Source organism: Electrona antarctica (assembly GCF_951216825.1).
Source record: "Electrona antarctica genome assembly, chromosome: 9".
Lineage (NCBI taxonomy): Eukaryota > Metazoa > Chordata > Actinopteri > Myctophiformes > Myctophidae > Electrona > Electrona antarctica.
The window spans coordinates 40936138-40952320 of NC_136790.1; the positions used below are offsets into that span (position 1 = coordinate 40936138).

At 40.3% G+C, this 16183-nt stretch overlaps 1 protein-coding gene across 2 annotated transcripts; it reads left to right on the forward strand.

The window, feature by feature from the left end:
• The first annotated feature begins 5866 nt into the window (after positions 1-5866).
• Positions 5867-14734, forward strand: h6pd (hexose-6-phosphate dehydrogenase (glucose 1-dehydrogenase)). 2 transcript variants are annotated; one of them, XM_079509461.1, is made up of 5 exons: positions 5867-5971; positions 9102-9771; positions 10294-10411; positions 10516-10785; positions 10938-14734. In XM_079509461.1, exons 2-5 carry the CDS (start codon positions 9124-9126, stop codon positions 12284-12286), a joined length of 2385 nt encoding a protein of 794 aa, XP_079365587.1. In that variant the 5' UTR covers positions 5867-5971; positions 9102-9123; the 3' UTR covers positions 12287-14734. The 2 variants fall into 2 exon arrangements, with proteins under 2 accessions (XP_079365587.1, XP_079365588.1); XM_079509462.1 differs by lacking the exon at positions 5867-5971 and adding an exon at positions 6061-6181.
• The last annotated feature ends 1449 nt before the right edge of the window (positions 14735-16183 follow it).

Here is a 16183-nt window from a genome sequence, read left to right on the forward strand (position 1 = left end):
GTCCTCAGCTTCTTAGGGGACTGACAACACAAAAGCACTCCACACACTGGGGACTGATCCCTGCAGTTTGAGGGTCAATGAGCAGCAGTGGCAGCCACGCCATGGTACGCGCACCCCCCCACGTTCCTTGCACCTCGTATGGTATCAACAAACAGAGAGGTGGAGCGCCATTGTTCGAGCGCCAGGGAGTTTGTGTGTAATGCCGACATGAAATGTGCCTACTGTTTCCTACTGTTCTCACGGTTAGGGCCTCAAAACCTTGTTAAGAAGTGATGAATGGCTGTCTATGTAAATAGATTTGAATTGGAAGTCATGTGACCGTATATTTAAGTTTACTCTGGTTCTTGCTCCTTAGCTGTATCATTATAATATTGTCGCTGTCTGGCAGAAACTATAGCTAACTCAACATTTATTTTTTATTTTTTCATAATTCAATGCTATTGAACTCCCTTTAAGTAGATGTGTTGGTTAAAACACCAATTATTTGAACCAATTAAAAGTATTTTTTTTAAAGTGCTTTTGACAAAACTAGGTAACTCCATTGGACCCCCACTGTCTGCTAAAGCAGCTAACTCCACCACCAACCCTTATTTCCTGAAAAAAAAATAATAATAATAATAATAAAAAAAAATATATATATAAAAAAATAATAATAATAATAATAACATTTTGGAGTTAGCTGGTTTCGGCCCGACAGCAGAGTGAGATGTAAAATATGGTATGAAATATAGATGAATAAGGATGTTGAGTACAACTGAGTACTTAAACTGACACATTTTGTTTTCTTTATGGATAGTGGATCACATGACAGTTTATAAAGCATTTATTGTTTTTTAGGGCCAAAATACAGTTCTGATCTTCTGTTACACTGGCAGTTGGTTCCCAAACTGTGGTGCGTGCACCCCTTGTGGTGCGCGAACACCCTCTAGTGGGTGCGTGACATGAAAAGGGTAATGGCGGTTTTATGGCGTTATTTAGCACAAAGAAGTTTGGGGACCGCTGTATTACAGTATGAACCATCGATTCTAGACCTCTCAGGTTGTCTAGGACAGGTCTGCTTTATGTTCTTAGTGTCATAACTGTACGTGGACGTGGAGAAGCAGTGTTCAGTTTTTATGCTCCACAGACTTTTTATATGTCTGGTGGAACAAATTCACAGCTCTACTACAACGCTCAGTTCTTTAAAATCAAAGATGAAGACCTTGGTGTCCCCTGCGGCCCCAATGCTTACAAAGAAATGAGTGAAAAGCCAATTGTGCTTTAAAAATGTTTGAAACCAGTATCAAAACACAATCTTCACACTAGTAATCTTGTTTTTGAAGTTCTCACGGATTCATCTGCATTCTACTGTTCTACTGTTCTACTCCTAACCACAAGATTAGCTTTCAGAATGAGGTAAGCAGCCCATGTATTGTTCTGATTCTTCTGTTAGGTGTCTCCTACCGATGATTGTGGCTTGCTTGCCACCTCTCACAACACTACCTCTTACAATTGGAATTCGGGTGGGCATTTATGTCTTAGGTTGGACCTTTTGTGTGCATTCCATAACAAAAAGAACATGTCCTGGCATGTTTTCACCTTGTGAAGAAGGGAAATGTGAGAATGTGGTAAAAAACACAGAACATTACTCATATGGGAGTTAAGTCCACTTATGACTTCACACGTCGAACTGTCATGCCTGTATCAGCCGCTGACCTCAGGTGGATCGGTTGAAGATTAAACTTAAAAGACCGGGAGGTTGAGTAATGTCACACCAACATTAGGTGGCATTACGTGGCATGAGTGAGTGACAGATACACACCGTTGAATCTTGAATTGTTGCATTTGAATGTCTGAAATTAATGCATAGGTCAGCATAAATTGGATTAAATGAGAGTTGTATTCTCCCTTACACAGTCCACAATCCTCAATGTGGTCCTGTGGTGTTTGGTGTGGTGTTTAAAAGATGAATCAGTCTCTCGATGCAATGTGAAAATTCACATTGCATTAAGCAGCAAACAACATTATTGTTCACTGTGTGGTGCTTGAAATACAAAACCAGTGTCAAATCATTCTAAAAACGACAACAGATCAACAGAGTGTGCTCACTGTTATCCTGTGATTGGGAACGGGGTGTGTATTGAAGTTTACCCCTGCCTCCACAGTGTTAGTAATCCTCCTCGTCTTCTCTTACTAGGAGAAGAGTGGAGATGAAGGCACAGTTGAAAGTGAAATGTAGACCAATAAAGAGCCATGGTAAATGTAATGTGTGTTGGTTAAAGGGGGCCTCATAAAGATGACAGCACACATTCATATGCATTGGTTAGTGTGCTCAGCTTGACAAAGTCTGCCCTGCAGGCTAAACAAAGGGAAGGAAGGAAGCCAGGGGGGCTGCTGCTGGGGGGAGAATGCCTGGGCGTGTGGGGGGCTCTCCAGCTTGTGTCCTGCAGTCTCTCAAGTCTGTGGTTAGCTGTGTGTGACAGCTGGGCTAGCAGGCTCTGCATGCACCCATTCTCTCCCTCAAACACGCATGCACGCAAGCATGGCGCACGCACAGGGACACAGGCACGCACGCACACTCGCACACACACACACACACACACACACACACACACACACACACACACACACACACACACACACACACACACACACACACACACACACACACACACACACACACACACACACACACACACACACACACACACACACACTTAATTATGTTACTATACTTGAGGAGTCAATTTCAATTGCACAAATGGCTTCTTTTTTTTTAACCCTAACCTTAAAGTGTGGTGTTGCACCCCCAAAATAGCACAAGCTCACAATGTGTCAGGCAGTTTGTAGATTGTTGATTTTGTGTGCGTGACAGCATAATTATACAACAACAATGTCTACATGTTCTTCTTAAATTCTGGCCACACACGCACGGATTCAGCCATGCACGCACGCACGCACGCAAGCAAGCAAGCATGCACGGATTGCACACACACACACACACACACACACACACACACACACACACACACACACACACACACACACACACACACACACACACACACACACACACACACACACACACACACACACACACACACACACACACACACACACACACACACACACACACACTATTTACATTACACAGTGGCTGCCAACCTGGGAGGGCACTAAACTGTGATTGCAGCCGTTGACACTATTGTTGGGTGTTTCGTGTGTGTGTGTGTGTGTGTGTGTGTGTGTGTGTGTGTGTGTGTGTGTGTGTGTGTGTGTGTGTGTGTGTGTGTGTGTGTGTGTGTGTGTGTGTGTCGGTTTGTGTGTGTGTGCACGCGCTAATGTGATTGCAGCCGTTAACACTATTGTTGGGTGTTCTGTGCTTGTGTGGGTGTATGCGCGCACCCGCGCACATGCTTAATAAACTTCTTTGCATACAGATCCATCTAACGTACAAGGTCCAAAAGGATCTGTTGTAACCATAGAAATATAGTGCCAGTATTTTGTGATTAAATTGTGATTCAATTATTCAAGGTATAAAATAGATACATAAATATATAACAATTATGAATAAATAAAGGTAGGCCTACCGTATACGTAATTGCTGTTACATGACTCTCTTGTGTAGCAACTGTACTGTATGTTTGGCCCAGAAGGTGTAACCTGCAGTGTGGTCCTCAACAATGAGACGCCTGTTTGGCCAAATGGCACCTGCTTTGTTTGAGGAAGGCCTCCTGGCTGATGGCATGAGGCAGCTGATGAAGTGCAGAGCAAACACAGGCAAATGTTTAAGAATTTAAAGTCAATACTTTCCATCATAATCTGTAATTATTTATGTATCAATGACACACATACAAAAAAATGTTGCTTGTTGACATTATGAATGACCTCTAATTGCCAACTGTTATTTCTCAGACAATCTGGGAACCTGTTCTGTTCAGTGAGAGGTTTATGTTTCAGGAAACAGGTGGGTTATTTTCAATTAGGTTGAAGTTTGAAATGAGAATGTAGCACGGTGCACTATGGAATATTAACCTGTAAATGCCTATAAGTGTCTTTTAAACGACCACTTCACCACTTTTCAACTTATTTTATTATATCTATCTATCTTACTTATATGGATCCTGTTGGATCTCTATAGTGACACGGGTGTGGGTCGGGTGTTTTTGTCTCTGATTTATGTATTGTGAATCTGATTATTATGTTTAGTATCTTAAATAAGGGTTTGTTGTAAGTAGGATAGGCACTTATAAGCTCTTAGCTCTTCAGCCTATTCCATTTGATCACCTTTATGTCAGATTATCTATGTTGATGTATAATTTGTACTTGATACTGTGAAGATAATAAACTAAACTAAACTAAACTAAACTAAACTAAACTAAACTAAACTAAACTAAACTAAACTAAACTAAACTAAACTAAACTAAACTAAATCTTCATATAATTGGTCCTAACTAATGTTCATGATAAAATAACACTTCTACTCAGTCTGTGTCCCATATAGGGAGGGCTGTGCAGGCCGCAGTTCAGAAACCTGTCCACCAGTGACATCATCATTAGGCAGATTTTTTGTCAGGTGACACCTGAACTATGTCTTACTCAAATTGAATGACACTTTGGCTCCTATAGTCGGGTCCTAGTCCTGATTGGTTGCCTCGTGTCTAAGCAACGGCATGCCTCTCTAGCCTATGGGACTAGTCTTGGTTGGCTCAGAAAACAACGGCATGAACAGTCAAGGCTGCCTCTGGGTCTCGGTACACTTAAGATTCTATGCGTGGACAGAAGAAGCTGTCTTTTGCGTAATTTCCGGGTTTTTAGATAGCTGGTGGATGGAAAAGAAGCTCCACCCACGCAGCAGGTTGCCGCGTCGGACAGCAGCAAAGCCACGACAAAACACAGTCAGTGAACCACGAACAGAACGTCGCAAACGAATGCAAACAACTGCCGCGAGGTTGTGACACACAAACACCTACACGTTACTAAATAATAATAATAATATGGGGGGGGGGACGGGACACAACGGAGACAAGAACACAACGGAGACAGCGCTTAATTCTTTCACCTGACAAATATCACTGTGATCATTTCTTGTTTTAAACTAGCTTTGATCATGAACATTAGTGAGGATCAATTATTATATAAAGGTAGGTTGAAAAGTGGTGAAGTGGTCCTTTTCCTTTAATTGTTTTTTGTATATTTGACCAATATTCATCAGAAAATGAACTTTTTGAAATGTATTTTGTAAATGTGGAGGGAAGATTAGCTCAGTTTGTATTGTGGTTTTATTTTGTGGCTTGGTTTTAGATGTAAAATCTACAAGACTGAATAACAATATGTGAATATGCTATCTAATATTACTAAAACATTGATTTTATTTTGTATACAGCCATGGCTGAGCATATAGAGGCCAACTGTACAGTACAGTCCACACCTGCCCCCAAGTGACAATTAAGTAGAAGACAAAACATGATAAGCCTGTAAACAGTGTAAAGTATTGTTGTGAATAGTCTAGCAACAAACAAAAACATAATATATAGTCAAATGTTTATTATTATTATTATTATTATTATTATTATTATTATTATTATTATTATTATTATTATTATTATTATTATTATTATTTACAATATACATACTATAGCCTACACAGAGCTAGCCGTCTATATCTCTTGCAGAAAACGCAGAGCTTTCCTGGACATCACCATAAAAAGTTCATTACATGTTTTATCATCGGTGCAATAATGGTGTTCTGTCATTTGAAAATGAAATGAAGTAAATAAAACAAAAGTTTATTGTATTGTTTGATATGAACGACCACAGATATTCAGAGCATATCCCTGAACTGTAGTGCCACTACCTACCGCATGACTGCAACAGCCCGAGAACCACAACATCTATGTTATGTCACGTGACTGACTCCCCTACTCACTAGGAAGCGTATTGAACAAAATATCGCACCGTGTGTATCGTCGGATCACTCATTGAACCACAGGTTGGTATTAAAACGTTTATTTGTATACGGTAGTTCTGTTTGTCAAAAATATGACCGAATACCTGGTGAAAAATGTTAGTCAACGTGATGATTTCCAACGTGAAAGAAAGGCGCCTTTCTGTTGAAAAGTTAATAGACATTTCAGATGTTGTGGAGTTTGACAGCTAGCAGGTGGAGCAGTCCTATTGAATGGCATGTTCTATTGTGACAGTAAGTGATGGCCTTGCACATCAGAGCACATGGGTTTCAATGGGACCTTTACAATGTAGCCCCAGTCATAGAAGCATGACACCAAACTGCTGTCTTCATGACCATGGTGACATTATTTTGGCTTGCACTGTGCACATTAATGACATTATTTTGATGACATGTTTTTGCTTGTACATATGCCACAGCTAGTTTTGTGGTAAACAGAAACCGGTTTAACGTCAGTCGAGACACATAATGGATTATTAACATTTTACGAACATCATCAAGGTATATATTTTTTATTTGTCCTCATGGGCCATTACTTTTTCTTAGTTATTGCTGACATTTGAAGGTAAATTGAATATTGTTGATTTACAGTGTGAAAGTCATAAATGTTTTATAGCTGGTGGTATTATTAATGATTTGAATGTCTACCCACTGAATGGACGAATGCTAGTTACAACACAGGAATCATGAAAATGTTAATAATAAAGGGAAGGCAAAGTAAAAAATGAATCAAAATATGGTCTGGTCTCTTATGATTACATTTACATTTGACACATATTTATCAAGTAAATGTGAGATAAATGTGTTCACATAACGTCACGTTTATTCAGGAGTCAGGACCCAGTTTATTTACTATATCAATGGAAAATATTGGACTATAAACATTGTGCCTAAGATATTGTTTTTTTCAAGTGATCTTGTGTTCAATAGTTTGCTTTAGATTTATTTTAGACAGAGCATACTGAAGACAGGTGGATTTGTACTCAGGTGGAATCAAACTGGGTCTGTGATTATGTGATCTAGGGGGCACTACATTTATTTTTGACCTATAGTGCCTAAGATATTGTCTAGGGTCTACCTAGTTGTCATATCTATTTTCCCTTTGAGGAAATATAACTGTAGTCACTGCATTGATCCTGTCTAGATATCTTGTAGATTGGATATCGAGCAGACGGACATAGTTCAAACCCGGACATAGCTGTGACCTTTGTTGTTGACATTATCACTGTGTAAACTGTGATCACTGGTAACCCAGATGTTACGCTGTCATTTGAAAAGCCCCTTACCGTAACGGATGAGCTGTTATTTGAAAAGCCCCTTACTGTAATCCATTAGCTGACCCATACCGTAATTGCAATCGATAAGCTGTTATTTGAAAAGCCCCTTACTACAAATGATCAAAATTTAGTTTTCAAATTCCATTTATATGGCAAATATAAGATTGTCCTTTAACCCATTAAAACTGTGTCTTTTTAGATTTTAGCGTTGGCTATTAAAGGACCACTTCATCACTTTTCAACCTATCTTCATATAATAGGTCCTCACTAATAAGTAATAATCATGATAAAATGGCACAATTATTTTCTACTCAGTCTGTGTCTTATAGGAGCATTGCATTGCAACTTTTCAGGACTAGAAAGCCTGCAGTTTCTATTAGCTTGGATTCCCCAAATGATGTCACTGGTGGATGGGTTTCTGAACTGCCCACAGTCCTCCTATGAACACAGACAGAGTAGGAAAAAAATTGTGACATTTTATCATGATTATTAGTGAGCACCTAGTATATGAAGATAGGTTGAAAAGTGGTGAAGTGGTCCTTTATAAATTGCAGATATACAAGCTCAGTGCTGCAAGCTTGTACATCTGCTATTTTTGAAAAATCTTGAAAGTTGTGAAAGTGGACAAATGGTGTGTGTGTGTGTGTGTGTGTGTGTGTGTGTGTGTGTGTGTGTGTGTGTGTGTGTGTGTGTGTGTGTGTGTGTGTGTGTGTGTGTGTGTGTGTGTGTGTGTGTGTGTGTGTGTGTGTGTGTGTGTGTGTGTGTGTGTGTGTGTGTGTGTGTGTGTTGGAGAACTATTGATTTAGAAGGCATTTGTCGATTGGTATATTTGTTGGAACAAAGTGTAAGTAAGCATAACTCCAGCTGATGGTGTGTAGAGAGATGGTGTACTGATTTACTATGTGGGAGTTCCTATCTCAAATCCATTGATCTTCGGTCAGTCCAGAAACATAGATAAGTTGCCTGTAATGAGACTGAAAAGTTGCTGTTCCTATAACATTCCCAGCAGTCTATTTTCTGCTTGCGTTTGGACACTCATTAAGCAAAGTGTAATTTACTTTGGTTTTATTCTTAATAGCCAGAAATAATTACACTAAACGGAAGGAGGACAGAATCTATACTAAGTAAGTCTAGCTTAGTTTTAATTAATCACACAGTATATATAGAAACCGATGATAGGTGCTATTTGGAGGGTGTTCAATTGCAATGCGTTTCAGTCAATTTTACTTTTGTTTTTATAGTTTCTGTTTAGTTTTCAGTTTAGATTTTCTGTCATCTCTCTCTCTCTCGCTCTCTCTCTCTCTCTCTCTCTCTCTCTCTCTCTGTGTTACCAATAAATATAACGTCAGGTGTAGTTTAATGTGTACACTATAGCAGCAACATTGGATTGGCTCACAGAATTGTTGGACTTGGACTGTATTATGTTCCATTCAATTTTAGATAGCAGGTTTTCTCATATACTGTAACACCTGAACAACTAAAGCTAAAATGGAGTGTTTGTTTAAATCTCTTTATTCCAGCCTGTAAACGTTCATAACCACTTTTAAAAGAAAACCCCTAATTTCTGTGCAGTGATATGAGCGTAGGTAAAACATTGCATAAGCATGAAATTACTGTGACTTGTTCAGTAATCGGACACAAAATTATTGCATTTCATTTGAGAAACTGTATATCGCATATTGACACAGTAATTGTTGTTTTAAACATAGCAACAACCATTGTTTATTCCAACATGGAGAGTAAATGGGCATTCTATGCATTCTGTATATAAGGCCTCTATTGACAAAATGTAATTTTATTCCATTTGATATCCATTTGTTTGTATTTAAAAATGTCATACCTGGTTTGAACTTTAATTAATTGTTATTTCCTTATAGGAGGAGCTAAGCTCATCTGAGTATGTGGCATATTGTGAGGTTGTCTCTGCTTTTGGCCTCTCTGTGTGCCCACATGTCCCATGGCGAGGAGAAGCAGGAGGGACAGAAAATGGGCCATGTTTCAGTAGTCATAGTCGGAGGAACTGGTGACTTGGCAAAGAAGTACCTGTGGCGGGGCTTCTTCCAGCTATACACCAAACAAATTAGTAGTGGGTACACTTTCTCCTTCTATGGCGGAGGACTGTCACCTGGGGATAAAGGCACAGCAACTTTTTTTGAGATTCTGAAGGGTGTGAACTGCTCAAAGGAATTGTCCCTGCAGCGCTGTGCCCTGTTGAAAGAGCAGTTCCTGCGTCTAGCACGGTACCAGCAGCTGAAGACCATAGACGACTACCAGGCTCTGTGTAACGATATGGAACAACAACTGCAGCAAGAGGGCATGGTGGAGACCGGGAGGCTCTTCTACCTATCAGTACCTGCCTTTTCATATGCAGACATTGCCGATAAGATCAACAATAGCTGCAGACCGTCCCATGGGGCGTGGCTGAGGGTAGTGCTAGAGAAACCTTTTGGCCACGATCTCACCAGTGCACAAATACTAGCAACTCAACTTGGGACCTCCCTGACGGATAAGGAGATGTACAGAATCGACCACTACTTGGGGAAGCAGGTAATGAAACCCAACCCATCTCTCTACACTTGGCATAAACCAGTGGTTTTCAACATGGGGACCACCAGGGGTCTTTGAGGGGGTTCCAGAGGGTCCCCAGTGAAATTTGTTAACATAGCATCACAATGTGTTTTAACCAAATTGGCACAAACAACTTTCCAAGGGTCTGCCATCAGAATAACCACACCAGGGGCTACATGTGGCCCTCAGGGGGCCGGGGGCCCCATAGGCACACCGTTGGTCTGATCAGCACCTGACCAAACTTGGCACAAACACTGTTCAGGAGTCTGCCATGAAAATAGCCATACAAACATATGGGGTTTATCACTTCTGTTGAATAAACAGGAAATAAATTGATCCAATTAAAAATCAAACAAACCACAGATTCTTTGAGAAGTGGTTGGCATTTGGCAATATATTGTGAATCGCAGTGAGTGCGCTTAACCGGACCATCGGTATGGTCCTTTAACAACTTAGTAAAGCGTTTAATTGAATAATACATTTCCTGTTTTTTATTAAAAGGTTGTTTCAAAGATACTACAGTTCAGAAAAGAGAATAATAAGTTTCTCAGTCCCATCTGGAACAAGCACCATATTGACAGAGTGGAGATTGTTTTGAAAGAGACCCTGGATGCTAAAGGTGATTGTCAGAATTTTTTCTGTAAAATATTTAATATACTGTCTTTAATCATTTATCACTTAATTATAATTTTGCTCACTTGTCCTCCTCACTTGTCCCCAAAGGTCGCATTCCATTCTATGACCAGTATGGAGTGATCAGAGATGTGCTACAGAATCACCTGACTGAGGTCATGTCTCTGTTGACCATGAAGCTGCCAGAGAATCTTAGCAACGCTAAAGAAGTTCTCCGGAACAAGCTGAGGATCTTTAGTGTCTTGCAGCCCTTGGGAAAGAACCGGGCTGTTATAGGCCAGTACCAAGCCTACAACAAAGAGGTGCAGAAGGAGCTGAATAAGACAAAGGATTACTTTAGTTACACTCCAACCTTTGCTGGTAAGTGTTAATGGGTTTCTTATTTATTTTAAAATTCTGAAATTCTACTAGTTTTTCCATTTTGCCACACTGCGAATCTTAAATATATTCTGACCCACTGACTATTTATACTCCTGTGCAGAAGTTAAGCATGCTTTATTCCCTTGTTTCAGCTGTTATGGTACACATCGACATGGCACAGTATGAAGGAGTACCAATCATTGTGACGTCAGGGAAGATGTTAGATGAGCGGGTGGGGTATGCACGCATTGTCTTCAAGAATGACATTTTTTGTGTGCAAAACCAAAACAGTATGCACTGCAAGCCCAAACAGATAGTTTTTTACTTTGGTCATGGCAGCCTTCAATATCCAGCCATTCTTGTCACAAAGAATCTATTTAAGCCATCTCTAAAGGACAGTGAGTGGAAGAACGTGACGGAGCATAAAGATGTCAGTGTTCTAGGCTTGCATATTTCAGACTATTACATACTAGCTGCAAAAGAGCAGAGGGAAGCTTATGCAGAGCTCATCACACAGATTTTCCAGGGACGAAAAGATAGCTTCATCAGTGCAGAGAACCTCCTGGCCTCCTGGGGCTTATGGTCGCCCCTGCTAAACAGCCTGGCCAACATTTTCCCTCGCATCTACCCTGGGGGTGACGACAATGGCAGCCTGTTGGACTTCTACGTGAGAGCAAAGGAGATTAGTTTTGCCAGCGAGGCTGTAGTAATGAGCACCCCGGACCAGATGGGTGGTATGGCAACAGACAGCTTCCAGGTGATGCAAGGTAAATATCGCAGCAACAACATGGTGTCTGCCTGGGCCGAGGAGCTCGTCCAGAGGTTAGCCGCAGACCTCCAGGTGGCAGCGGAGGCAGCAGTGAGCGAGGGGGGCACGTTCCACCTCGCCCTGTCGGGGGGCTCCTCTCCCCTCGCCCTGTTCCACAGGTTGAGCCAGCACCATTACTCCTTCCCCTGGAAGAATACTCATGTGTGGATGGTGGATGAGCGCTGTGTTCCCCTGACAGAGTCAGAGTCCAACTTCTATAACCTACATGAACATCTGTTGCAACACATCAGGATTCCCTATTACAACATCCACCCCATGCCTGTGCAGCTCCACCAGCGTCTGTGTGTGGAGGAAGATGGTGGTGCACTGCTCTACGAGAGAGAGATCACCCAGTTAGTTAACAGCTCCAGCTTCCACTTTGTGCTCTTGGGCGTCGGCTACGATTATCACACAGCCTCTCTGTTCCCTGGTGGTAAACTAGATGGCCATGGGGACCGTCTGGTGGCGCTCACCGAGAGCCCTGTTAAACCTCACCAACGCATGAGCCTGACTTTTAGGGCCATTAACCGAGCTCGTAAAGTCGCCGTGCTAGTGATGGGCAAAGGAAAGCACGAACTTGTCACCCAATTGAGCCGCGTAAAGGACGACCTTAACAAATGGCCTGTTACCGGGGTGCAGCCAGAAAACGGCAGGCTTGTTTGGTACATAGACTATGATGCACTTTTAGGGTAGGAACTGCACATCAGACTTTTAAAATGATTTTACTTACGGGCTGAATTTTGACCAAGAATGTATTCACGAATCAGAGCCGAGATGGTTTGTCTCTGAACATTGCAGGGAAATGAAAAAACAAGATTTTTCTTCCACCGGTTTGAATGTGTTTGTGCGAATGAGCAAGTGAAAGGCACTGTCCTGAGAGTGCCGGGGCAAATAACATCAGCAAATATTATTGTATGATTATATGGAAAATCTTTTACTGTACTTAGCTGCTTTACGAGTGGTGTTTATATAGGGCATTAGTGAGTGCAAGAAGGATTAGATAATTCAAGGGGCATTATTTGAGTACTTTTGGTACTCTTTACAACTTAAATGACAATTCAAATATGTATTGCTGATGCAATAGATTACCCCATAATCATTTCCAAATGCTATTGGTGTTGACAACAACTCCCTGCAGAATCTATGAAAAAACTAAAACACAACAAAACATAAAAACGTGTGCTACGGTGTTCTGATACCACTATGATAATTGTATCTGCAGTATCATTTTCAAACACTTAAACCATATCCATGATCCAATATTAAATACTACGAAAGGGAAATTATGCTGTCTAAGCAAACTTATCAAATATCACCACTGTGTTGTGAAAATGTGAGGAATTGTAATGCAATATTAGGCTACTCTGTGACATGTTGCCTATTGTGTGTGTGTGTGTGTGTGTGTGTGTGTGTGTGTGTGTGTGTGTGTGTGTGTGTGTGTGTGTGTGTGTGTGTGTGTGTGTGTGTGTGTGTGTGTGTGTGTGTGTGTGTGTGTGTGTGTGTGTGTCTGGAAATGCAAGGGGAATTTGCTGATTAACCAATGATCTCAGGTGAATAGAGAAATGTATTAGAATCAAAATTTGCTATGTAATCAAAATGGCTAGATTTGATAATTTATACTGTAGTAATTAGTAAAGCACTAAATTCACATTTTTTTGTATCAATGAGGAAAAATGGGCTAATTACAATGTGTCCTTTGTTTAATTCACCACCAAGTAGAATTACAACATACATAATAATTAAGTGATTTGAGTGCCTTGTCAGCATACAGCTGAAATGTGTGAAATATTACCTGTTGTGCTGCAGTAAATTTGCAACCCATACAGGTTAATTTATTTTATTTTGTTTTACTTTTAACATAGGTAGACATCGTGACCTACCAAAATGTCTGCATAGAAAATAAATGAAATATTGAAAGAATGAATGTTCAGTTAATTTCTTAAAGACTAATATGTATTATGTATACATTCCAGGGCCAGCCCAAGTCTTTTTGTGAAACATAATTGTGATTTTTCTAATTTTATTATCACCACACTTGAGTTAAGACAATGGTGTGGTAATATAATTTACAATTTATTGTATTTTATTTCATGCTTACTTGGGGGCCCCCTGGTGGGGGACCCTAGTTGTCTGCAGGGTATAATCTCTCAAGCCAGACACCTATTCTACAATCTTCAAATGCTATAATATACTGTTTCCTAAACTGTGGGACCGTTTTTGGGTCGCAGACTCATTTTTATGGTATATGTATCCTTTTGTATGACGGATCAGGGAAGCATTTGAAATTGAAAATGGTGTGAGTCAGTCAACAGTCTCGAGAGACTAGCAGGGCCTATATCCCTCCACTTAGTTAGGGCTGGCCCTGATCATTTTGTTTCTCTGTTTGTAAATCTCATCTGGATGTAAAAGTCCTGATAAATGTTCTATACATATCGTTGCTGTTGGACAGAAACCTTGTATCAACATATTTAAACTTTGTGGTTTCCCTTTGGTCAATTAATAGATTTGTCGCTCCAATCTTACAACATCTCCAAGCTTACAACATCAATCTTGTGATGCGACTTGTGCAATCGGCTATTTTTGAAAGTGGATAAATCTGTGAGTTTCACAACATTTTAAAAGGGTATTTAAAAGGGCTTGTAACTAAATAACTACATCAGATCTATTGGAACACAGGTTATTTTTTACATTTCCTGAAAGATTACGGTTTTGGACATAAAGGTTTCCTCCCGACAGCGACGATTTATATACAAAATGTGTTTGCTGTTCATGTTGTGCTGTTCAGTGCCAGTGAGCAGTGAGGTCCACTTCTGGTGACGTCACAGACTAGACTAGACTTTATTCCCATTGTTCTTGTTCGTCATCAATGTAACTTATTGATAATGCCTTTCTCTTGTGACCAAACACAACTTTCAGGACTGTACAGATTTCACATGTATATTTTTTATTTCTTTTTGATGGATCTCTGAAAGTACATCATTTTGTAGGCTCCGTCTGGAAATCTTTCTTCCGTGTTCATGAACTAATGATAAAACACCAGCACCAACAACCATTAGCCTACTGTGTTCTGTGATACTGGCATGCTAAATGTTCAGTAGAAGATGACCTCGTGAACCCTAGCATCCTTATTCTGGGCATGATGGGCAAACATTTGGCAAAAATAGGTAATCGTTTTGTTCTGTTCTGTTAACCCATTAAAACCGGGAACGTGTCAGTGTCATTTTAGAAGGGATAATTTTATAGAATCGTCTTCAGGTCTTTTAATGGCTTAAGAATAATACAGGTACTTTCCCTTTAATCACAGAGTTTAGAGTTACTAGCTGCTGGTGGTGTTGAAAACACATGAAACATTCATGTGTGTGAGGATTGAGTGTCAGCCTAAAATAGCAGATATACTAGTGTACAAGCTCACACCATGATCTTTGAAAAATCTTGAAATATCTAGGTTTTGAAGGCATTTGAATCAGCCTCAGGTCTTAATGGCTTTTAATACAGGTACTTTCCCTTTGGTAATCACAGAGTTTAGAGTTACTAGCTGCTTGTGGTGTTGAGAACACATGAAACATTCATGTGTTTGAGTATTGAGTGTCAGCTTAGGACAGCTGGAATGCTTTTACTGCTCATTGTTTCCTGTGAAGCTGAGCCATGCAGGCAGCCTTTTGGATATCCAGACTCCTCCTTTCACCATGAAGAAAGCTGAGAAGACACCCCACACTGATGTTAGTCCACTGAACGGAGGGGAATGACGCCACGCCGCAAAGATCAGAAATGTTTAGGCTGACTTTCGAGGAAAGTCGTATTCTTATTTAATAACATGAAACTCTGTCATCCATATTTTAGACATGTCATACTGTAGGTGAAAATGTCAGAAATCATCAAAGGGGGTTTATTTATTTATTCAAAATGAGTGGAAATAGCAGATATACAAGCTCACAACATGTCCCGTTGAGACGCGTTGTGAGCTTGTAGATCGGCTATTTTCCCTATTTGTCATACAACACTATATTGGGCTTAAGTGGTTAAAATGTTACTGCAATTCGTGAGTAGCTTACTTCACCACTATTTTTACACCTGTACACTTGTGATGTGGCAATACAGCGAAAGTTGAAATATTTCCAGTTTACCTGTACTGAGGACACAGGCCACTGTAAGAAAAAGGGACATGTAGTATAGATCTGGGGTCGTTTTGGCCTGTGAATAGATATAAAGTCCTTAGTTTCTCTATTGAGGTCAGAAATATCTTTTACTGCTAAATATATATTTAGGGTCCTGACTGAAAATGGGACGTGTGTGTATTGATGTGTTGATCTTACACATGCTGCCGCTGTCAGAGTCAAGATGATGGTACACAACCCCTGACCACATGACAGCAGCCCAAACACATGGTAGGCAGCCCTGAAGATCTGTGGAACCGGGTCCATCAGTGTGAATATTACTGAAAAACCTGCAGAAGAGAGATAATGTGGTGTGGGTTCTATACTGTACAGTAGTAGGTCATGTTTCTTAGTGATCAAATGTTTATTTGAGCTAAAATACGCTTAAATGCTGCACTGGACACTGCAAAATAGTATTGTATTGTAAGTATTGAGT